The 24,524-nt window shown below is 40.4% G+C and overlaps 1 protein-coding gene across 1 annotated transcript in view; it reads left to right on the top strand.

Annotated features, from left to right (window-relative positions):
• ULK4 (unc-51 like kinase 4) overlaps positions 1 to 24,524 on the top strand; it is a 953,247-nt gene that overhangs the window by 14,945 nt on the left and 913,778 nt on the right. Inside the window, exons 7-14 of the mRNA XM_063452087.1 lie at positions 228 to 303; positions 10,786 to 10,863; positions 12,371 to 12,453; positions 12,563 to 12,632; positions 13,176 to 13,275; positions 14,747 to 14,851; positions 17,150 to 17,210; positions 17,808 to 17,977. Of these exons, the coding sequence (XP_063308157.1) occupies positions 228 to 303; positions 10,786 to 10,863; positions 12,371 to 12,453; positions 12,563 to 12,632; positions 13,176 to 13,275; positions 14,747 to 14,851; positions 17,150 to 17,210; positions 17,808 to 17,977 (743 nt within the window). The remainder of the gene's footprint in view (positions 1 to 227; positions 304 to 10,785; positions 10,864 to 12,370; positions 12,454 to 12,562; positions 12,633 to 13,175; positions 13,276 to 14,746; positions 14,852 to 17,149; positions 17,211 to 17,807; positions 17,978 to 24,524) is intronic.

Here is a 24,524-nt window from a genome sequence, read left to right on the forward strand (position 1 = left end):
TTCTGACCACTTGTGTGGCTTGTTGCTTTTGTGGAAGTGTAGCTGCCATATTTGATCAGCATTGGCTGAGCTAGCAAAGTTGATGTTTAATGTGGAAGTGAAATTTCTGCAATAGCAATTATATATTAATGGTCTTTTCTAATATTAATATTGTATACCCACAAAACTGTACTCTGCCGCATTATGTATCTATTTTATTTATGTATTTTGCACTTGTTACATTTTAGGACTATCAGCTGCCAATCCATCTTCAGACTTCCTAGATTTACTCACACGCTTGCTTAATAAGGATCCTCTCAAACGGTAGGTGCCTATTGCAATTCTTTATATAACCCAGTAACAGTACCTATTTGTATTTGGAATTTTATTTCCGATGCTTGTTTTTTATCCTGTGCTTTTCCGGTTAGTCCCAGAATGGCATATAGATATATCATACTACTGACGTCCACTATTCTCAATTAAAGTGTATAAATGCTATTGAACATGGCATTGCTGTTAATGTTCTGGACAAACTGGAAATCTTAATAGTCAATACTCTGTGTTTAATATTATTTCATATAAATATCATGCTAACCACTTTCTGAGTAAATGTATAGTTTGTTGTTAAACAACTGTTGAATAACATTGTTTTTGGTCTCCTATTATTGGCATAGTGATAATTAAAACAAATGTGAATTCCATGGGTAGCTCTACACACAGTTCTACTGTCCAAGTGATGAAGTAGTATTTCAAAACTCTTAGTACTTCTATATTAGAAACTGTGGAATGTTGTGTGCATGATTTCAAGGCTGGGTGGCATGCCTGGCGACTATGAGATTTGCTGATGCATTATACCAATATTTTAATAAAAGTAATGTTTATAATGGGTGCCTGAAATGGTTACCTAAAAGGGGTGGTATGACTGGCTACAGCACTGGAAGGCTTAAATTGGCTACCACAAGAAAAATGTGATTTGTCAGATCACATGAAAAGGTGCAAATTGGATTCCTCCCTGCTTCTCTCGCGCCAGATGTGAAACTTTGCGCCCAAGGTACATTCATGTTTACTTTTCCCTAGAATTACTGGTTCCACTCCTTATGATGCCCTGCTATGACACAGGCATCTGAGCTTTTGATCTACTAATTGACAATTTCAAGTCATATCCAAAAAGCAATCACACAGAGAAATATAGAGCCTTATGGTTTAGGGCTTGGACGGCTGATAATGCATCTAAATGAGTTCACTGTGATCTTCCTTTGGAGATAAGCTGTTCAGATCTTCTTTAGAGGTGATTATAAAACAGATGTCGGAAACAAAAAAAGCCCTGACTCAATATCGGAAATATTCCTGGAAACCTGGGTACAGGAATTGTCAGCACAGGAATATAAAGACCAGGTTAAGGTCATGCTATTTCCAACAAAGTGGAAAAAATAAAAAATTCGAAGATAAAAGAAGTGATAGATCTAAAAAATGTGGGCCTTTCTGACGCCAAGAAGGTTGGCGTCAGAATTCAACATTTCTATACAAAATGGAAAACTACAAGCAATCCTTGGATTATGACTCCCGTAAGAGGCTACAGGCTTCAATTCACAAGAAGGCCAGTCAAAATCCCTCGTCTCCTTTAATCCATGTTCCTGAAAGTCGGAAGCTCTTTTTGCAAACGGTCTTTACTGTTGAAGAAGGGTGTAATAGAAAAGATACCCGTAAACCATGAATTCCAATGGGTTTACTCAAGGCTGTTCCTGGTACCAAAACCGGATCACTCCTTTTGGCCAATTCTAAACTTAAAATATATAAATCAGTTTATTCCTTACCAAAGGTTCCACATGGAGACAATTGCATCTGTAACCCAGATACTACCAAAAGGGGATTTCATGATAAAATTAGATCTCAGGGATGTCTATCTACATATCCCTATTGCAGTCTCCTCAAGAAAGTTTCTGATATTTGCCATGAGAAGAGGCATGAAAACTTACAATTTTCAGTTCAAGGCTCTTCCCTTTGGTCTGTCATCAGCCTCAATAATCTTCACAAAAGTTCTGATTCCCATAACCGCGTATTTGAGGGAACAGGGTATCAAGATCATCCCCTCCTTGGACGATCGGCTACTAATAGCAAGGTTGAGACAAAAGCTTTCTAATAATTTTCAGGTTACATACAAACTACTACAAGACCACGGTTGGATCCTGAATTTACAAAAGTCGATTATGCACCAATGTATCTGATCAACAGAGGAAGGAGGCAGGTCGGCAAATTTCAAAGAAGTAATTGCAGTCCTTCTCGCCCTACATCATTTCAAACCTTGGATAAGAAAAAATGCCTTAAGAATACAATCAGACAACACGATGGTCTTGTACATCAACAGGCAAGGTGGCACCAGAGTAAAGAGTCTTTGTTTTCTATGAGCAGAGATTATGAGATGGGCACAAAACCACTTCAAGTGGGGGGGTATAAGGGGTATCGACAATGTTATAGCAGATGATCTCAGCAGGGGAAAGTGGGATCAGAAAGAATGGTTGTTGCATCCAAAGATATTCACCATTCTCAAACATAGGTTTGGAGTTCCTGTAGTAGACCTTATGTCAAGAAGGGCAGACACAAACGTTCCCATGTTTGCTTCCCTGTTCAAGGCGGATCATCCCTGTTGGTTAGACGTTCTATCTATAAGATGGGCGTTCACTCTAGCTTACATTTTTCCTTCACTGAAGCTAATCCTAAGGATTCTGCAGAAGATAAAAATAGACAGAACAGTGGTTCTAGCAATAATTCTTTTCTGGCCAAGCAGGTGTTGGTTTTCGGCCTTAAAGAAGATGGCTTCCACCTATTGGGAACTCCCAATCTCGAACAGCCTTATAGAAAAGAGATCTACCGCTGGAGGCTCTAAGGATGTTCAGGTTGACGGCATGGCTGTTGCAAGGTTGATCCTTCATCATCACGGTCTTCATAATGACATAGCTCAACTGCTGCTTTGTTCCTCTAGACGTTCCACCTCTAAATTATACTTGTGGATCTGGGTTAAGTTTTTACATTGGTGTAAGGAACATCATTGTCTTCAAGTTCATTGATCAGTTGATATCATTCTTTACTTCCTTCAGGATGGTTTTTCTACAGGCCTGGGGGTTTCCACTTTAAAGGTTCAGCTTTCTGCTTTGTTTTTTCTTCATATCAAGGATCTGACATCTCATATTCTAATTAGAAGATTATTTAAGGCAATAAGACTCCTCCGACCTCCTTGGGAATTGTATTTTCCCTCCTGGGATCTTTCTGTAGTCATTTAGGCTCTCTGTGACCCACCATTTGAGCATTTGGAGGAGGTTCCTTTGAAGATATTCTCTCTCTCAAAACATCATTCTTGGTTGCCATTACCTCTGCCAAGAGAGTCTGCGAGCTTCAAGCACGGTCATCTTCAGATGATTTTATTGTGTTTCACATTTACAAAGTTGTGCTTCATCCAAAAACATAATTTCTACCTGAGGTGATAACTTCTAAAGCCGTTAATCAACCCATCATTTTACCATCCTTTTGCAACAATGGCACCTCCCCACAGGAACTTAGATGGCATAAATTGGATGTAAGAAGGGCATTGCAGATTTACCTCTCAAGGTCAGCTGAGTACAGAACTTCTGATCATCTTTGTTAACGTCCAAGGGAGGTTCAACCTCCCTGGCAGTCTGATTATGTCAGCATTTTTGAATGTTAAAGCTGTACATTGTTTTGTATGGAAATTTGTTGTTTCATAGTGTAGGCTTGTAATTCTTAGGAATAACTCACTTGAATCTGTCCAAACAAGAGTCTAGTAGACATCCGGGGTATGATAAAGTTTGAAACACAAAATTATAAAAAACAATATGATAATGAATTTAATAATGGAATCAAACCAAAAACACTGAAATTTGTCCAAACAAGGGTGCAATATTAGTCACTGTAATACTAGACACTGCATATTGGTTTAGTAAACATCCCGAGTATGAAAAAGTTTGAAACATGGGGACTGCACAAAGTCCGACCTCACAATCAGGACAATGGGACATGGTTTCCTTTCTGATTTTCTTTCCACTGTCATCTTGCTTCAAATAACAACAAAACACGCACATACTTGTAGGTGCTGACTTTTTCTCGGTTGGTGGGATGTAGTCCATGAAGTGACGACCAGTCAAGCGTTCTGGGTTGACAACGCCAACAGCACGATGTCTAGCTCTATTCACAACCATTGATTTGGTTTGGTGGTTCACAAAGATACGTTCCGCAACTTTTCAAATTAATTCAGAATGAATCACAGGCTTGTCTTTTTATTTATTTATTTATTTTTTATTTTTGTTATTCTTTATTTTTGTTGTGCATAGATTTATCACAGGCAGCTAAGAGGTGCCCCAAAAGCAGTCCTCCAACTTTTCCCACGCTCAACATGCGGGGCACAGATTGAACAGGAACATTTTGTAATAATAATAACAAGTAGAAACAGTCGCTTGTGTAGGTAGCTATATGGTTGATATAGGCTAGATCTATGCATTGGCTATGTTTTGATATCTAGACAGTGGTGGCTTACAACATACATTGTGAGAACAATCCAAAGCGTTATGATTAAGCATGCAGAGAATATACAAGCTATGCAAACTAACCTAAAAGTAAACTTGTGTAACCATGAGAAATCCTGCTGTACACAAGATTATCCTATCTGAAGGAGATTAAGAGTGTAACTGACAGGAAGATATCAGGCTAATAGGTGAGTGTGGTGGAGTGACATAGAGCAAAGGCTGAGATAACAAGGTGAATCATGAGTTATATCACTTGGTGTATAGCGGGTCCGGTAACCTAGGCACGGAAGGGCATGTTAAGTCCATATTTAGCCGACTCCTGATATTGGGAAGCGCAGGAAATCCTCTATGCAGTCCCTCAGGGCCTTGAGCGCATGTAGAGGCCAGTGAAGCAGAGTGTTCAAAGGGAGTCCAGGTTTGGTCCGTATCGGCACCTTTCTCTGAGTCGGCTTGTATGTCGTTGCACAACTAATTCCCTTTGGTGGTATGCCGGTGGAGCCCATCTGTGTGCCTCTGGGTACCGCCGCGGTGTAAGTACGGGTGGGGGTTCCCCTTCTGCCCCAGGCTTTTATGTTGACCGGCATTTCTGTGCCACAAGCCCGGTTGCTGTAAAAGTCCGCGTTTCGTCCTCTTGTGGAGGTTTTGGAGTGTCTGGTGGTCTGTCGCCGCTTGTGGCGCTTGCACCTCCGTTTGTGTGGGTAATGCCTCTGGGTTTGAACCCTCGTGGCCTTCAGCCCGAAAGGGCCCTTTGGTTTAACAGGAGCTGAGTAATATGGCGCTGTGCCCGAGGGTGGCTCCTTCGCTCCGCGTTGCTCTCGGTCAAGCATTACTTTTGTCGGGAGCTCTTGACATGCTGTCTGCTCCATCCGCTTCCGCACCTTGTCCCAGAAGCACCTGAATATTTGTTCCAGCCGATGCTGGGAGTCGACGATGGTGCAAGAGTGATGCCCTGGACTTGGTTGCAGGCTCGCTGTTTCAGGTGAGCGGGCAGCCGCCATTTTGTGGTCGCCACGAAGGAGAAGCTTTCCGGGGTTGTTGCTCTGCACACATACTGACTGCTCCAGACGGTTGTTGCGGACCGGGATGACCCCCACCGGTACGGTGGGGGGTGGGTGGGGGGTAGGATCTGAGCACGCTTTAGAGTCTGTTTATGGGGCCGTGAACAGGAAGAGCGGCCGTCCCCTCCCGCCTCGAGCCCCATTAGGCCTCAGTCGCTTGAACGTGGCACCCGGTTTTCGATCTGCTAATGTGTGGTAGCAGGTTGGTCGCCTGGGTGTTCCCCTGCTTGTTAAGAGCTAACCAGGAGACAGACGCGCCGAGTTTTGTTTTTTTTTCGGTCGTTTTCGGAGCTGGGACTCAGCACGTCTGCTCAGCTTGGCTGCTTGGCTCCGCCCCCCTTTATTATTTTTTTTAACAGAATGTAGGCATTGCTCAAGAAAATGCCTGAAAATCTTCTTGTAGTACTTCTTTTGCGGATTCTTCATTGCTGGGTAGAATGTCATTGCTTGGTCGGCTCTGTTGATACCTCCCATGGTGTTATTGTAGTCTATCACTACTTGTGGCTTCATGATTTCTTTCCCACCTTTCGTGCGTACCATAACAGTGGTGGTATTATGAACTGTACTCATTAGGTACACATCTTTCTTGTCATGCCATCGCAGTGCCATCATTTTGCCAGGAAACAATTTCTCCAGTCTTCTTGCCAAACATTGGCGGTATGTCGCGCCGGTTAGCCCTAACCCCAAATGCACTTCCGATATCGTAATAGGGACGTCAAGTTGTTGGGCTTGGGCTGTAGAGATAGCAACATTAGGTAGGTGTGCATATAGGTTGGACTGGGATAGGTTTGTTGTCTCCCTACAGTAAGCAAGAGTATAAACCTAATTGTAGAAATTAGCAAATGCATTCACTATAGTTGGTTTGGTTGCCCTCACCCCTGTGGATGTTGAAAAATAAGGGATTTTGTTATGGATTTTTTTTTGCTTTGTTTGGTTGCCTATAGTTTTCCTGCTCGGTTGCCTTGGGAATAATACGTTTTTCAGTCTACATAGGTAGTGAACTATATCTTCGGCTGTGATGTATTCTTTTTTTTGGCATGGTCTGTAAGTAAAGCTTCATTTAGTTTCCTAGCTGTAGAGAATGCAGTGAGCGTTGCTGCATGGTCCTACGATATGTTTTGAATGGAAGCCATGGTTAGCTAGGCACAGTTACATGTGCGCGAGTATCTGTGATGGGCTGCGGAGTAGTACATGTAGTCTCATTTTCTAGGTGAGGGTTCTCCCCATGCATCACGGAGTTGGTATTTGTTTAGAAGAACTCGTAGTTTGGTGCTCATTTGTAATGCTGTTTTCGATGGTGGTCTACCTGTGAGGTTCTTGGTGTCCCTTGCTAGGTCCTCAGTGCAATTAAAGAATCTGCAGATTTTGAAAGGTCACAATACAGTTGATGGTGTACATCGAGGTTTACAATAATGTGTCACAAAACCTGTAATGCGATGTGACACATAATATGCAACTTTTACATTGTTGTACTGTTCATGGCCTGAGCCTCCATTGGTTGTGAGAAGTCCATAGTAATCAACTCATAACTTTTAAGTAAGATACATTGAAACATAAATGAAAAGAAGAGGAAAAAGAAAATACTATAACAACAAAATGTTAATTAACAAAGGTTGCAGTAAACAGAAGGTTGCACTTTAAACCTGTATGCACTGGTCCCAAGTTGCCCTACCTTCCCCACTACCACTTGTGAAGGTGGTGAGCATGTCTGACCTGCCCCGGGTGTACTCTGGCCCTTGGTTAATTTCTGAGAGTGGTTCATGCTACGTATGGAAATCATGAATCATTATCTACTTCCCCATAAGCTGCCAACACAGATTTCCACTTTGCCCATTTTTGATCAAAGATATGGGTTGTGTTATTTAATCTATGGGCCATTTCCTCATATATCCTGGTCTTAAGTCTCTCCAGGACCATGGACTATCGTGGTGCCTGCTTGTTTTTCCGAAAGGATGCATTGCTGCTTTTTGCAGCTATCATTATTTGTATGATTGATGATCTCTCTACTTTGCATAATACTTTTGGTAATATATGTTAATAGATGATTCTATATGTAGTGGTAGATTGTGCCTTGTCATTGTTACGGTTGCCTCCAGGCTGGCTGGAAGTTGGACCGTAGAAAGGATGCTTCTAGCGCTCACTAAAGGACCATCAGCATCGTAGACACCATAACTACTGCGTAGCCACCATAAGTACTGCTGGCTCCACGAACCACCACTGCTGGGCTGGTATCTCACCGTCTGCTCTGTGCCCTGGACCTACGACCAGGCTCCAGGTTCCAGGAGGTGAACCTCTTCCTTCTGTAGAGCGAAGCAGGATCAGGAACAAGAGCTCCGTAGCAAAGGGAGCATGCAGAGCATAGCAATCCCTGAAGTGATTATAGCTGCTCCCTACAAACATGAGCCGAGGCTGCAAGTTAGAGGGACAAGTCATTCTGTTTTATTGGCACCAAAAGAACCTTCTTTTATGCAGGATCCCCTTGGATAGGACCACCCACAGGGTGTTACAAAAGAACCAATCACACACGAAAAACACTCCCAGTAATTACACACAAAATCCTCCCCTCTGCCTGTGATATAATTATGGTACACAATGGGTTAACATAATTATCACAAGCAGGAAAAATACATTTTATACACATACACTGTAACTTTAAAACCATACATCCAATCTCCATCTTTTCATGCAGAAAAACAACGAAGTCCCATTCGAACGTGCGTTCGAATCTTCGAACGGGACTTAGTCTCTGCAGCTGAAAGTTCAGTATGGGAGAAGGTAAGGGTCAGCGGTGTTCGTGGAAATGTGTAGCCCATTTTAGTTCCATGAATTTGGCTACACATACCGCTGACTTTGTTCGAATGAACAAAGATGGCCGCCGCCACGTGTTGGTTTGCACGAACTGCGGCCACCCAGCGCTCGGCAATTAACCTGCAGTAACCTCACAGCCTGGGAGGTAAATTGCCTGCACATTTCCACTTCTGGGTGGTCCGCCTGTGTGGTACTTGGTTCAGTAAGCCCCATTTACTGAACCAAGTGGGAGAAAGCCAGGGACAAGTTATTTTACAGGTCTGGGGACATAGTCTTAAAGGGGTATTGTTCACCAAAGTCACAATATGTCCCCAGACGGTTCTTAAAGGGTCATACACACCCAATAAAAGTCCATAAGGTTTCAGGGGCACTATCTCCCAGGGGCCATAGTCGTGAGGAAGGAGGCTGTTAAATAGGCTTCTCCACAACCCAGGGAAGCAGGGCAATTTATCATTTAAAGAGCCAGTTACAAATAGCAGTTTGTAACAGTCATAGTAATGATAATGTCTTTAAACTGTTCCCAGGAAGGGTGAAGTATTTTACAATACCAAAATATGTGGCTAATAAATCCCAATTGGTCCTCGCATGTCCAACATCTGGGGGTCAAGTTGGCATATATATGTGAGAGCCCCTGGGGGGGGTCAAGTACCACCTGATCCACAACTCGTATGCTGCCTCTAGGTGATCCATGCCTCTGGTTGCCACCTTTGTGTGTACTAATGCCTGGCTTCACTGATTCGCAGTGAATTCCGTTTGGAGCTCTGACTCCCATTTGATCATGTATGAGAATTTGATGGGTTTTTGAGTGTCCTGGAGAGCTCTGTAACAAACTGTCAGGGGTTTTACACTGTTTCCCTGACTGAAGACCGTGCCATTCCCTAGTCTACAACAGACTTACAAGGCTTGGGGAGGCGGTGGGCTCTGTGTATGAGAGAGGATGACCTTGAACAGTGAGGTCAGGTATTGCTGCAATTGTGCCTGGGAGTCCAATTCTGGGATGCCGCGCATCCTTACCTTGTTGCAATGGGATTTATCTTTGGCATCCTCCACTTTGGCTATAACACGGTTGTGCTCAGATGTCCGGTATGTTAGTTTATCCACAATTTCATTGTGGGCTATGCAGAGCTTGTTGAGCATGGCTTCCACATGATCTGTCCTCTCTCGCATGGACTAAATGTCCTGGTGCAGGTCCACCATTATTACACAGTAATCTGCCTGAAAGCTGGCACAGAGATTATGTAGCATGGTGTGGAGTTTTCTCTGAGGCCTTTAAAGGTGTCTAACAAACTTACCGACAATCCAGCAAAAGGCGAGGTTCTTCCACTCCCCGTCCGACACTTTGCATCACTCCTTCTCTCTCTGTGTTCCACTCAAATACTTTTTTATAGATAAGGTAGTAGATCATTACCCCTGTTACCAGTGTGCAGTGTGGCCTGGCAACAGACTTATTTTTTTGCAGAGATTTAACATTAGGCAGCCGGGAACTTGTACCAGGGGTGTAACTAGCGCCCAGCACAAAAGAGTAATATTCACTTCAAGCAGAAACACTTCACATACAGATTCCTACCACTACGACCACAACTAAAAGCAGAAACGGCCATGGTGGATGGAGTAACCATTTAAATGAAAACTATAAGCACCCAGACCACTTGGTTCTGCAGAAAGGCAAAGTTTACATTGCAGGCTGTCACTTAGACCGTTACCAGAGACACTTCTGAGGTAATTGTGGAGTAAAACTCTGCTATTTCTATCAGTCTCAGAGAGACCATTTGATTTGCACAGTGCAGCGTTTAGCCGCACTGATACACTAGCCTTCCAATGCTTTTTTATGGAAAAGCATTGGATTGGCTGAAATCATCGATCTCAGTCTCAACCATAGAGGTAGTGACATGCTAGAGACCAGCACTATGAGGGAGAAAAGGTTAGTAAACTCTCCTTCTTAACTCTTGCAGCGGGGGCCCTGTCATCTAAATGGTGGTTAGGGTACTATAGCTTTAGGAGTACAAATTTGTATTTCTGTAAGCTACAATTATTTAGTATTTTTCCCCAGCCATCTACAATCAATACCTGATAATGACAAAGTAAAAAAACTTTTTATTTTTTATTTTATTTTTTTACACTTTGCAGACTTATTAAAAAAGACTAAAATGTCACATTGACTTAAGTATGAAGTCCCTTAATTCACTACTTATATGGAGCATACCCAGGTAAAACATACATTATGCAGATACATTGTAATATTAGTAGATTGATAAAGGATAAAATTATATTCCACCACTGTTATATAAAAAATATTTTAGTTTGTTTTGTTTTTATTACATGAAACTATGTATGAAGTACATTTTATTGTACGGAGTGGTTTATTTTTCCAGAGTTGCTCATGTGAGTTTATTGTTGTCTTTTAGCATGAGCTGGCCTCAATTACTACGTCATCCTTTTTGGAAAGATGCATTTGATGGGGTAGACAGTAATGCCATTTCCAGGTATGTAATGTTACCTATCTTTACAATTTCTCTGCATATTTTTAAGCGACGTCAGCACAGGAGAAATTATGTATAGGGGCCTTTAGTGGGATAGACAGACTCAAAATCAAGATTGATTTGAATTGGTCACGGTGTTTGGTGTCTGTATGTGCAGCATTTGATTTTGAAACTTTTCACATACAGAGATTAGCCGCTTAGCTGGCAGAGGTTTAACTCTATCTCCGGCAAAATCAATAGCCAGCCCAGAAGTTGTTCCGGGCTGGATAATGGTAATTCTGTGCAAAATTGGCAACTGATGCCAGTACGGACAGCATGCTAACTACTGACAGCCAATCGTGGCTTGACATTCCAGTCTGTGCAGCCCTTGTCTTCCCTGATTTCCCTCCCCCTCTGCCAAGGGAATGTGACGTTGGCAGAGCAAGATTAGGCTGAGGGAGAACTTTGCCTCTGCTCTGGTGTTGTAAAACAATAGAGCAATGTTGAAAAGTTACTATACCTGTTGATTGCATTGGTTTTAATAGTAATTGATCGACTTTTGGAAGACTGCACTACTTTTAAAAGACTGCACTACTTTGTTTCCTTTTCTCTTCCTATTTCAGAGTCTGTTTTCCTTTTCTTAATTACTGATCTATTTCTCTGTAAAACATAAGGAAAAGTAGGGACTACTTTCTTATGTATTTTTCCTACACTTGCCAATGCTGACAAAGAGTGGAACTTAAGGCACAAGGCAAACTCCACTTCCTTTGTAAAGATAGTCGTGTTTGCCTTAAGCTGCAACCTTTGTCAAGAATTTAAAGCGAAATAGATGGGGGGGGGGGGGGGGATACCTTTCAACTGGCCAGTCTTCAGATGGCTACCTAGGGCAGTGCTGCACAGGATGGACAGGGGGCATGCAGAGGGTGGAGACACTGAACTTGAGATGCTGATTGGTCAGGGCTGTGTTTGGCTTGTGCTAGCTCTGCCTGTGATCTGCTTCCTTGACAGCCTTAGCAAATCCAAAGCTTTCCTCTAGGAAATCATTGTGATTGGCTTTGAGCTACACTTCTGATGATGTCAGCAAAGCAGGCAGATCAGAGGCAGAGCCAGCAGCAGCAGACTGGAGACAAATAAGATTATAATATATTTATGGGCAGCCAGGGGGGGCTAGATGGTGGTTTTAACACTATAGGGTCAGGAATGCATGTTTGTGTTCCTGACCCTATAGTTTTCCTATGATGTTTATTTTTTTTTCCATTCCCTACCCATTACAATTTAAAAAACAGAAATTTTGGCAAACTGACTTGCTGTCTTCATGTGTACTTTTTTTTTCTTAACAGTTGAAACTGCCTGTATGGTAGTATATGTTTTAAAGTAGTTAACTGTATATTATTCACTATGTGCCATTTTTTGTGTACTTTGCATGTAAATATAAATAATTGATGGTTATCTGAATAAAAGGTAAGTAACAAGTCTTACGTTTCCATGCTTTCTCTATACTTCATTTAATCATTTTTTGTTTTCATGTAAGAATCAATAAAGAATCTTTGACTGAAATAATCAGAGACGACCCTGGAATCACTGAAAACCTCCTTAAGAAGTCTTTTAAAATTGGTAAGTTGTAGGAAATTGATGTATTTATTCTCTCTAAAAAAAGAAAAAAAAATCTCTCTCCTATCTCATATTTGTGTAATGTTGCAACATTTCCTTCTTTTACCATCAGCAGATGCCGCAGATCTTAGGCCTAAAAGTGCACTTGATGGAGAAACAAAAGAGGCAGTTTTCCTGCTCAGGTAATCAGTAAATATTTTCTGCAATTTTTTTTGTATACTTAATCAGAATGTATTGGCACAAACGAGCAGTTGATTCATAGTAGTTTTTAGTTTTTCAAAGTAGCACTATAGGCATATAGCCACAACTGTAATTCCAAGAGAACCCTGGAACCATCTCACAGTAAGCAGTCAAACAGTTTTATCTGAGTCCCGTAGTTCCTCAATCTAAAGTGGATAATATATATATATATATATATATATATATATATATATAATGTCCCTGTTTGGTCAAAACTCATTGGCAGTGAGTATCTGCTCTCTTTAGATCCCCCGTGTTGCCTGAAAGTTCACAGACACTTTCTATCGGCTTATTCACTAAACTGCAAATTGTGGATAACTCTGTAGGGATTTCAAAATTGTAGATCAAAATAGCAATCCAGGAAAAATCTTGGAAGTTCTCTTATCCTTTTTTTTATTTTGTATATATTAAAATGAAATGCATACTGTAATCCTAAGCGAACGTCATGATGTAATATTCTTTGCATTACAATTTTCATGTCATAGCTCCTGCGTAACCCCTCAATCTAACTCTGCTGCAACGACAAACAAAAAACCTAATGCTGCTGTCAATGATGGGTTACAGAAGAAAACAGAAATTCACCAGGTAAGTGTATTATAACAAAAATTAAAGTGATATTAACATATTTAGTGTCTTTAGGAAAATAATTATCATGCAAAAGAATGCAGTGGGGGTTATTTATTAAAATGTTCTTTTCTAAAACTGGTTTAAAAGTGGGGCAGTCACCATGGAAATCAGTTGAATTAGTCAGCACATTCCATTGGTTACTCATCTAATTTGAACTTCTAAATCTAGACATTGTTCACAATATTTAAAGAGACACTATAATCCCCCAGAACAACTACATCTTAATGTAGTTGTTCTGGTGTGTATAGTCTGTCCCTGCAGGCGTTTACATTGCTGAGTAGTTACACCTCTAGTGGCAGTCAGTCAGAAGGTCAGTCAGTGGCAGTCAGTCAGTCTAGAGGTGCTTTCTATGTCAGTGTTCTGCATGGAAACCATGAATGCTCCCCATATTTGCAAAAAATGCTCTATATAGACCTAAATCAGGTCCATAAATGGATCTGAACATTATAATAAAGACCCAAATTAATAGAAATATCCAGAAATGTTGCCTCTAGTAGTACTAACAGCCTAGAAGCAAACATTAAAAAAATTTAAATAAAAAAAACCAAAAAAAAAAAAACCTTTGCAGTATTTGTGTTAAGTAAGTTCCAACTGCCCAACCGTCAGGGGAAGGGAGGGGAGGAGAGGGAGCGGTACATTTTCTCCTTTATGTGATAAGCCACCAACCACACCATGTAAGACGGGGGCATAAACAATGATAAGCCATTGGCTGCTGAACTTTTAATAATACCCCATGCTCTAGGCAGTGGGATCGGTTATTAGAACAGGAAGAGGCCGGTAATTGTTTCCCTTTTCTTCCATAATAGCAACTAGGCAGGTATTGCAAGACTTCCCCCAAGGGCCAGCACATGTTTATATTATTGATACAGGATACAAAGACATTTTAGACAACTTCTTACAACTTTGTGAAGACCGTTTGTAGAAGGCCCTTTCCTGTTCCATCATGACTGTGCACAAAGAGAAATCCATGGACAGCTGGTTTGATGGGTCTGGTGTGGAGAAACCTGAATGGCCTCCTTAGAGCCCTGACTTCAACCTCAATGAATTGGAATGCAGATTGCAAAACAGACTTTCTTACCCAACATCAGATTCCCACGACAAATTATTTTAAAAAGAGTGTCTGCTATTATAGTTTCAAAGGGAAGGGGGCCAACTCCTTATGAATAACCATGTTATTGAAATGGGATGTACAACAAGCTCATATAGGTGCAATGGTCAGGTGTCCCCAAACTTTTTGGCCATATTTTGTGTGTATGCAAATATTGGTTGCACCATGTAATATACAAGGTACAATATTTTTATCAATACAACTTGAATCAATTGAAAAGTTGTATTATTAAGTTGTAATTATTTTTAAAAACTATTATTTAGGTTATTCTGTGTAATTCTGCAGTTGTTTCAGTTTTGACATTATTTCTCTTGCTTGTAGGTGCAAAATGAGCGTTCAAACCAACAGGAACTGGAGCGTAAAATTAAAGCTCTCACCTTTAATGATGCAGATCTCATTATAACACCAATTATAGACAATCATAAGGTACACAATTTATATTTATATTGTTTGATTTTAATGTACCAAAAACAACTTAGTCAGGCATTTTGAAGTTGGTAACCTGTAAGATTAGTAGTAAAATGGAAAATATGAAGGCAGCTTTCGCACTGGAAACATTGCATTTTAGAATGCTTAGAAAATCATCTCTTTTACTTTTGAATGTCAAATCTAGGGTTTTGAGAGTGTGGTTAGCTGTGCTTAAAGCACTTCAACAACTTTAGCTTAATTAAGTGGTTTTGGTGTATACATCATGCCCCTGCAGTCTCAGTGCTCAATTCTCTGCCATTTAGGAGTTAAATCACTTTTGTTTATTAGGCCCTAGCCACACCTACCCTGTCTGTGACAGTCACAACCTGCATTTAATTTTTATTTAGATGTTAACTTGCTTTATAATCTCTTATCTCCTGCTCTGTAAATTGAACTTTAATTGTGCACACACAAGGCTCTTGGAGGTTCTAGAAGGCTATTAACATAGGGAAATGCAGGGACATGATATATACACCAAAACTGCTTCATTAAAGGACCACTATAGGCACCCAGACCACTTCAGCTCAATTAAGTGGTCTGGGTGCCAGGTCCCCCTAGTTTTAACCCTGCAGGTGAAAACATAGTTTCAGAGAAACTGCTATGTTTACACTGCAGGGTTAATCCAGCCTCTAGTGTCTGTCTCCCTGATAGCCATTAGAGGCCACTTCCGCTATTTACAATGAGTAAATCACACTTATTTGACGCTGGACGTCTTCATGGAGTCCAGCGTCAAAAAAGATCCCCATAGAAAGCATTGAGTAATGCTTTCCTATGGGCAGGTTGGAATGCGCGTGCGCCTCTAGCCGCACATGCGCATTCACCTCAACTTAGGAGCTGACGTTGATGGTGGAGGAGAGGTCACCAGTGCCGAGGGAGCCCAGCGCTGGATTAAGGTAAACACATGGTTAACCATTTATTTGGTGCGGAATGGGACCCTAGTCACCCTAATTCCTAATGCTATAGTGTTCCTTTCAGCTACTGTATATGGTCAAATGTGTGTAGTCCTCCTAATTACAGAGTTTAGCTCTATCAGCCACAACTATTGCTAAGAGGTAGATATAGTCCAGCATATCGCCACAAATCTCTATAGACAAACAGTGGGAGTACAATGTGTTGTACTAAAGAACTCCCATCCCCGTAGGAAAGCATTGAGTAATATGTTGGAATGCTTGCGCGCCTCTGGCCGCGCATGCGCATTCGGCTCCACTCGGGAGCTGACGTCGGCGGGGGAGGAGAGGTAAGTGGCTGAAGCAGTCTTAACTGCTTCAGCGGCGAGGGAGGGGGGTACTCCAAGAGCCTATAGTGCCATATAGTGTTTTCCTGGCATTAATAGGGTCCCTTTAAGCTAAAGCTGTTTTCCTGGCACTATGTAGTCCTTAGATCCCCCTTCAGCCACTTCCCTTTCTCCAGCACCGGGCTTCCTTGGTGCTGGGGAACTCTCCTCCTCCTGCCGACGTCAGCGCCGAATGTGCAAACACAAGCATTCAAACCGCCCAAAGGAAAGCATTACTCAATGCTTTCCTATGAATGTCAGCGTCTTCTCACTGTGATTTTTCACAGTGAGAATCGCAGAAGCGGCCCCTAGCGGCTGTCAGTGAGACAGCCACTAGAGGCTAGATTAACCCTCAGTGCAACATAGCAGTTTCTCTGAAACTGCTATGTTTTCAGCTGCAGGGTTAAAACTAGAGGGTCCTGGCACCCAGACCACCTCATTGAGCTGAAGTAGTCTGGGTGCCTATAGGGGTCCTTTAAGGATTTGCCCATTACTTGTGCTTTTCTTACTTTGGTGCTTTCTCCGAAAAACTTTCTGTGACTTGATTGTGTTTTTCTTCTTCTTTAAAATATATATTTAATAACAATTGCTTAAAGGAACACTATATTGACAGGAAAACAAACATGTATTCCTTAGCCTATAGTGTTAAAATGCTATATAGCCCCCCCCCTCCCCCTTTACACCCCTATATATAGTAAAATCTTACCTTTATTCCAGTCTGCTGGTGTTGGCTCTGCCTCTAATTTGCTTCCTTTGCTGACATTGCCAGAAGTGATTATCTAAGCCAATCACAATGCTTTCCCATAGAAAAAAGACAGTGTTTACTGCAAAAAGCCTGCAAAGGTAACCTACATATTCACCAGAACAACTACATTAAGCTGTAGTGTCCTTTTTATTTATTTAATTATTTTAAAAAACTATTATTTAGGTTATTTTGTGTAATTCTGCAGTTGTTTCAGTTTTGACATTATTTCTCTTGTCAGATTATGAAGATATCACCTGTGAGATTTGATGCAAAAACATTAAGCGTGACTGCATATCCAGGTAAATGTACTTTTATTATTTTATTTTTTATTTTTTAAATACCAGTTACTGTATTTTCAGAACATAAGATGCAACATTGTATTTTAACTACAAATATAGAAGGGAAAATGGTTAGTTGTGTGTGTGCAGGGGGAGGAGGGAAGGGGGGAGTATGCTTTGTGTGTGAACATTTATGCGGTGGGATAGAGGCTTTATTGTCTGAATGGTTGAAAGATTGCTTTATTTATTCAAGTTTATTCTCAATTCCTAGTTCTTACTGTGGGCCAGGGAAGGGCGACATTAATATACCTAGTGGTCTGGTTGTGCGTGGCTATAGCTTCTACCTTTGCCAGATGCACAGTGAGTTAGCTTTTCTCACAAGCTTTGGTACTGTGTAGTATCAGAGCGTTGCTGTGGTAACTTGTGACAACATTCTGAATGGCCAGGGCATACAGGAGGAATACAGTCTTTAGACTAGAGTCTGGTAAGGGAGAGTGTTGATGCTGGCCATGATAGAAAGGTATCAGAATTTACAGTGCATTGAAGTTTGCCGATTACTGATGTTTCCGAATGGCAGTAGTCGAGCAGTAGCCAATTATATTATTATTTTGCTTACAGCTGAAAAACTTGCCTCTATGAAGCACCAAGAGTGGGATGCCTTCTTGAACCAGCTGTGCTCCGTCATGGACTCTGCAACCTTACCACGTGCCAAGCTTAATTTGCTTTGCTACTTATGCACCATTTCTATTCACAAGGAAATTGCCACAAAGCTAATCAACTCTCAGCTTGTGAGTAGAGAACAATTTCATTACGGTCTATGGTAACTGACTGATGTCACTTAGTTGCCAGTGGCTTAAGTTCACTTGTAAAACATATTGAATTATAAACCTTTTTGTTTTTAATTTCCTAATGTTTATCAATTATGTGTGATCCCTTAGGACATGGAACTGCGTGTGTGGGGTGTTCCATACTCAAAATGAAATTTATTGTTCCTTTTGTTTTATTAAGTCTATTTATTTATTTTTACATTTTTATTTTTACATAGACTTTAACCCCTTAAGACCGCAGCCAAACGTAAACAAAACCTGGCATTTGCGCTATATGTCTGTCCAACCATAATTCACCTCTTTCATATTAAATGCACCCCCCATTATTATATATCATTTTATTCAGGGGAAACGGGGCTTTCGTTTAACATCAAATATTTAGGTATGGAACATAATTTAATATGAAAAAAATATTTAAAAATGGGAGAAAATAAGAATTTTTTAAATTTTTTTAGTTCTACGTGACATTCTAACTGTGAATGTCATAATACTGTTTGCTTTTACTGCAATACAATACACACATTTGTATTCAGCGATGTCTCGCATGTAAAACAGTACCCCCTATGTTCAGGTTTTATGGTGTTTTGGGTAGTTACAGGGTCAAATATAGCGTGTTACATATTTCAGTTTTTTTACATTGAAATTCGCCAGATTGGTTACGTTGCCTTTGAGACCATATGGTAGCCCAGAAATAAGAATTACCCCCATGATGGCATACCATTTGCAAAAGTAGACAACCTAAGGTATTGCAAATTGAGTATGTCCAGTCTTTTTTAGTAGCCACTTGGTCACAAACACTGGCCAAAGTTAGTGTTAATATTTGAAAATGCAAAAAACTAATTTGAACGCAAATTTTGGCCAGTGTTTGTGACTAAGTGGCTACTAAAAAAACTGAACATACCCTATTTGCAATACCCTGGGTTGTCTACTATTGCAAATGGTATGCCATCATGGGGATAATTTTCATTCCTGGGCTACCATACGGTCTCAAAGGCAACCTGGCGAATTTTAATGTGAAAAAACTGAAACGCAAACCTTATATTTGACTCTGTAACTTTTGAAAACACCATAAAACCTGTACATGAGGGGTACTGTTATACTCAGGAGACTTCGCTGAACACAAATATTAGTGTTTCCAAACAGTAAAACGTATCACAACAATTATATCGTCAGTGTAAGTGCCATTTGTGTGTGAAAAATGCAAAAAATTTCACTGTCACTGACGATATCGTCGTTGTAATATATTTTACTGTTTTGAAACACTAATATTTGTGTTCAGCGAAGTCTTCCGAGTAAAACAGTACCCCCCATGTACAGGTTTCATGGTGTCTTGGAAAGTTACAGAGTTAAATATAGTGCTAGACAATGTAATTCCCTGAACTTTTGGCCTGGGTTGGCAGGCAGGTCCTGCAAATTGTAATTAATAAAATGACCTAATTATGTAAAATTATTACATAAATATATGCGTAGAATTATTATATATATATGTGTGTGTATATATATATATATATATGTGTGTATATATATGTATATAATTTTTTTAATTATTTTTATTTATATATAGGTATATACATAGTGATATATACGTATATACTTATGTATATAGATATATATATTATTTCGTTCTACATGTATTTTGATATCAATATATATATATTAATTTTAAAATACAGTTAGAACGAAATTATGCATGTTTATATATTTTTTATCTATTTTTTTTTTATTATTTTTTTATTATTTTTTTATTTATTTTTTTAACGTATTTATATATTTATTTATTTTTTATTATATATAAATATATATATAATGAAAATTATATATATATTTAATCAATATCATTGTACGTGTATTTTGATATTAATATATATATATAATTATGTATATATTAATATTAAAATACACGTAGACAGTGTATGCATATTTATGTGTATGTGTGTATATGTGTGTATATATATACTTAGATCATATATATATATGATCTAAGTATATATAATTTATTTTTACACTGTTTTAACATTTTTAAATTTTTTTTCAGACAGCAGGGGGAGTACCTGTCATTACAGGCACTCCCCCTGCTGGCAATGCCTTGGACGGCTATGCCGTCCATCTGATCGCGGGGTCCTCGCAAGGACCTCGCGATCACATGGCCCTGGGCGGCTGAAGAGGACGCAGGGGGACTCCCTGGGCTCCCAGGTAAGTCCCCCATACCGCGATCGCCGGCGTGGGATCGCCGGCGACCGGGTAAGTACATAAGATCGCAGGACGTACTATGACGTCCTGCGGCTTTTAGAGCCACCAAAATAAGGACGTCATAGTACGTCCTGCGGTCTTAAGGGGTTAAACCTTCATGACCCTGGGACCCTAAAGGCCATGTATTATTCTGAATGTATGACCCACTTACAAAACTAAACATAATTTGATGTGGGCTGACACTATTACAACACTTGTAGTAGCTTTATGTTGCATATTTAATTAGTCATTTTTAATATCCTTTTGTTTTTCAAATATGAAAAGTTATCCAGTTTAATTCTGTTAATGTGGAGTGGCAGATGATAAACAATCAACATGCCATACAGAGTATATCTTTGTAATAAATTGGAATAGCCTCAAAGTAATGGTGGTTTCAAAAGCCAGGACCATACTACCCCTAAGAATTTTCAGTAGTATAATAAAATATTTAAATATATAATTGTAGATTATGCTAGCTTTAGTGTACCTACATTCTTAATTTTATTAATGACAGGAGGCTTCATATTTGCTTAAGTCTCTCTTTACTAGAACTCCACAGCAGCAACCCCACACATAATTTGCTCTTTCAAGCTGCGTCAAAACAGAATAACAAACAGAACTAGAAAAGCTACAATTTCTGGGGAAATTGTGTGAAGTGTTCTTGCCTCCACCAGTAGTCTACAACTGGAGTGGGCGGAGTAACTGGGTGGAGTGGCTTGAGTAACTGTTGTTGGACTGGGCAGAGTAACGGTGTGGAGTGTTTGGAGTGAGTAAAGATAGTAAACATTACACTAACCAATTGATTGATCAAATTTAAAAAGTGCACATGGCAAGCTTGATAGAGTGAGAAATGCATTTCAACTTTTATTTATTTATATAGCACATTTAATTGCAACGTTGTTGCCCAAAGTGCTTCACAGTTACATTAAAACATACGTTTAGAAAAACATTAGCAGGTGTACAAAAGGCCCTGTCTATGACATCACTTGCTGCTCCAGCATGGCCCGGTAAGAGTATTTTGGCAGTTGCCATCTTCAAAACCATACATCCTACAGCGAAGAGCTTTATATTGTGAGAATCACAAGACCCAGACTTACATTTTGATGCATAGTATGTCTCTGAAATATTATAAATGAAGGCGCAGTCGCAGTTTAGAAATTGCCCTTCAAATCTGAGCTGGCTAGAGTGGAGTTTCAATGAATGTCAATAGACGGCGTGAGTTGCAAACAAATGGTCATATTGTGAAACTTATCAGGACTACCGTGGACATGTTTAGTGGCAGCAGGAATAGCTGAACGTTTTGATATAAGATTTGTGTAGGTGGGCTTGAAAATGAGTAGTGGTGGTGTTATAGTATAATTTAGAAATAAACAAAGATGTTTAAATGTCTATCTGTTCCTGTCCAAATTAGAGAAAATTATATTGCGTATACGCAGAAGTAATTCAGACTGACACACGGAGTTCAGGCTAAAATAACTTCGAGGAAATTTATTGGCAAGTGAGGGAAAAGCGGGCTCGCAGGCCCTTTTAAGGGGAATTTTGCATCATCATTGATTATCGAGATATCAGTAAATAAACATCATTTATTGGATTAATTGTTAAGTGTCTGTGTCAGTGTCCACCCATCAATATGATTAATTGGCTCGAAAACTAAGTGGTTAGCTAAGTGTCCTCCCACCGAGAGGTGGTATTGTTCTGGACACGGGTGTGGACGGATGGCTCAAGCGCCATCTTTCCCAGCATGAGGTTTACTCGGTGGAAAGGGGGGCTTGGGCGTCATTTTACATAGTTAGTGATGTCAGTCTCGTGGTCAGGTGCAAGGTTCTTTTATGAATAGAACATTTCATTAGTACAGTGTTCTCATGGCCTTCAGATTATACTATGTTGCAAATTACAGGAGATTCAGCAATTCCGGGGTTAGTCATGTCTTTATAGAAAATACAGTCTCTGTTCATTGTATTAAATGTTGCTGGGAAATTCTGTCATGTAATGTAGTTTAAAATGGAGGATCTGTCAGGTAATGTGGACAAAATGGAGGGTCTGTCACAGTGTGAGGTTAAAATGGAGTTAGTACAATAATTCAATACAGGTTCAATAAAGATTTTTAATAATTCTACATCAGTGGCAGTTTGGAAATCATGTCCTGATTTTTCTGCTTTTGCCAGCTCCCACTCTAGTTTTGAACATTTTGCCATCCATTCCTATGGGACCAATTTTGCCACAAGAACGACTATATTCCGTGAACCATTCGGCGAAACGTTCCACAAAGTAATAGCACATCAATCGGGAACAATCCGCCTGTTTCGGTATATTACTGTCTATGTAGTGTAAAAACTGTGGGATTTGTTAGGGTGGTAAATTTGGCTATAATAAGAATAATAAGAACTAGAAAAGCTAAAATTTCTGATGAAATTGTGTGAAGTGTTCTTGCCTTCACCAGTAGTCTACAACTGAAGTGGGCGGAGTAACTGGGTGAACTGGCTTTAGTATCTGTTGTGTGGCTGGAGTAACTGTGGAAAGGTTGGACTGGGCAGAGTAACTTTATGGAGTGGGCAGAGTAACTGTGCGGAGTGTTTGGAGTGAGTAATAGCAATCCAATCGGGAACAATCCGCACGTTTCGGTATATTACTGTCTATGTAGTGTCAAAACTGTGGGAGGAGTTAGGGTGGTAAATTTGGTTGAATAAGAATAAGAATAATAATATATATGTGAGATAACATTAAGTGGTCTTGCTATGCAAGAACACTTAAAGGGAAACTCCAGTGCCAGAAAAATGATCCGTTTTTCTGGCACTGGAGGGTCCCTCCCACGCACCAATCCCGGTTACTGAAGGGGTGAAAACCCCTTCAGTGACTTACCTGGGACAGCGGCGATGTCCCTCGCCGCTGTCTCCGCCTCCGCGACGCTCCTCCTAGTGATTACGTCGGCCGGTGGGCGAGACTAATCTCGCTCACCGGCCGAGGAGACCTAATGCGCATGCGCGGAAATTCCGCGCATGCGCATTACGTCTCCCCATAGGAAAGCATTGAAAAATCATTTCAATGCTTTCCTATGGGGTTTTGAGCGACGCTGGAGGTCCTCACACAGCGTGAGGACGTCCAGCGACGCTCTAGCACAGGAAACCTGTGCTAGAACCCAGGAAGTGACCTCTAGTGGCTGTCTAATAGACAGCCACTAGAGGTGGAGTTAACCCTGCAATGTAAATATTGCAGTTTATGAAAAACTGCAATAATTACACTTGCAGGGTTAAGGGTAGTGGGAGTTGGCACCCAGACCACTCCAATGAGCAGAAGTGGTCTGGGTGCCTGGAGTGTCCCTTTAATAAAAAAAATTGCAGTGTAACGTAAGACCTTGGAAATAATGAATTCAACAATGACATCCAGCCGAGAGGGAATTGAATTTCAAACGTGGCACCACAGACTAATATTAAACTGAAACGAGATAAACAGTTGAAAGGGTTGGTTACTGTAATCTAAAGAGATCCCAACTCTTCTTACATAGTTACATAGTTAGATAGCTGAAAAGAGACTTGCGTCCATCAAGTTCAGCCTTCCTCACACCTGTTTTTTGCTGTTGATCCAAAAGGCAAAAAAAAAAAAAAAACCCCAGTTTGAAGCACAATTTTGCAACAAGCTAGGACAAAAAATTCCTTCTTGACCCCAGAATGGCAGTCAGATTTATCCTTGAATCAAGCAGTTATTACCCTACATTGAAAGATTATATCCTTGAATATTCTGTCTTTGCAAGTATGCATCTAGTAGCTGTTTGAACATCTGTATGGACTCTGATAAAACCACTTCTTCAGGCAGAGAATTCCACATCCTGATTGTTCTTACAGTAAAAAAACCTTTCCTTTGCCTTAGACGAAATCTTTTTTCTTCCAGTCTAAACGCATGGCCTCGTGTCCTATGTAAAGTCCGGTTTGTGAATAGATTTCCACACAATGGTTTGTATTGGCCCCGAATATATTTGTATAATGTTATCATATCCCCTCTCAGGCGACGTTTTTCTAAACTAAATAGGTTTAAATTTGTTAACCTCTTCTATGTAAGAAATGGTAACACGAACAAGCAGCAGGTAGCAGGAAAAACATGTAGAGCTGCATACATACCGGATCTACCCAAATCGTCACACAAAATGACCATCAAGGGTAGGGATGGAAAACTGGGAGTGAAACTGGAGCCTACCTTGCAATGGGTCCTAACTAGTGATGTCCCGAACAGTTCGCCTGGAACCGTTCGCTGGCGAACATAGCGTGGTCGCGAAAACGCGTGATGT

Source organism: Pelobates fuscus, chromosome 4, assembly GCF_036172605.1.
Source record: "Pelobates fuscus isolate aPelFus1 chromosome 4, aPelFus1.pri, whole genome shotgun sequence".
NCBI lineage: Eukaryota > Metazoa > Chordata > Amphibia > Anura > Pelobatidae > Pelobates > Pelobates fuscus.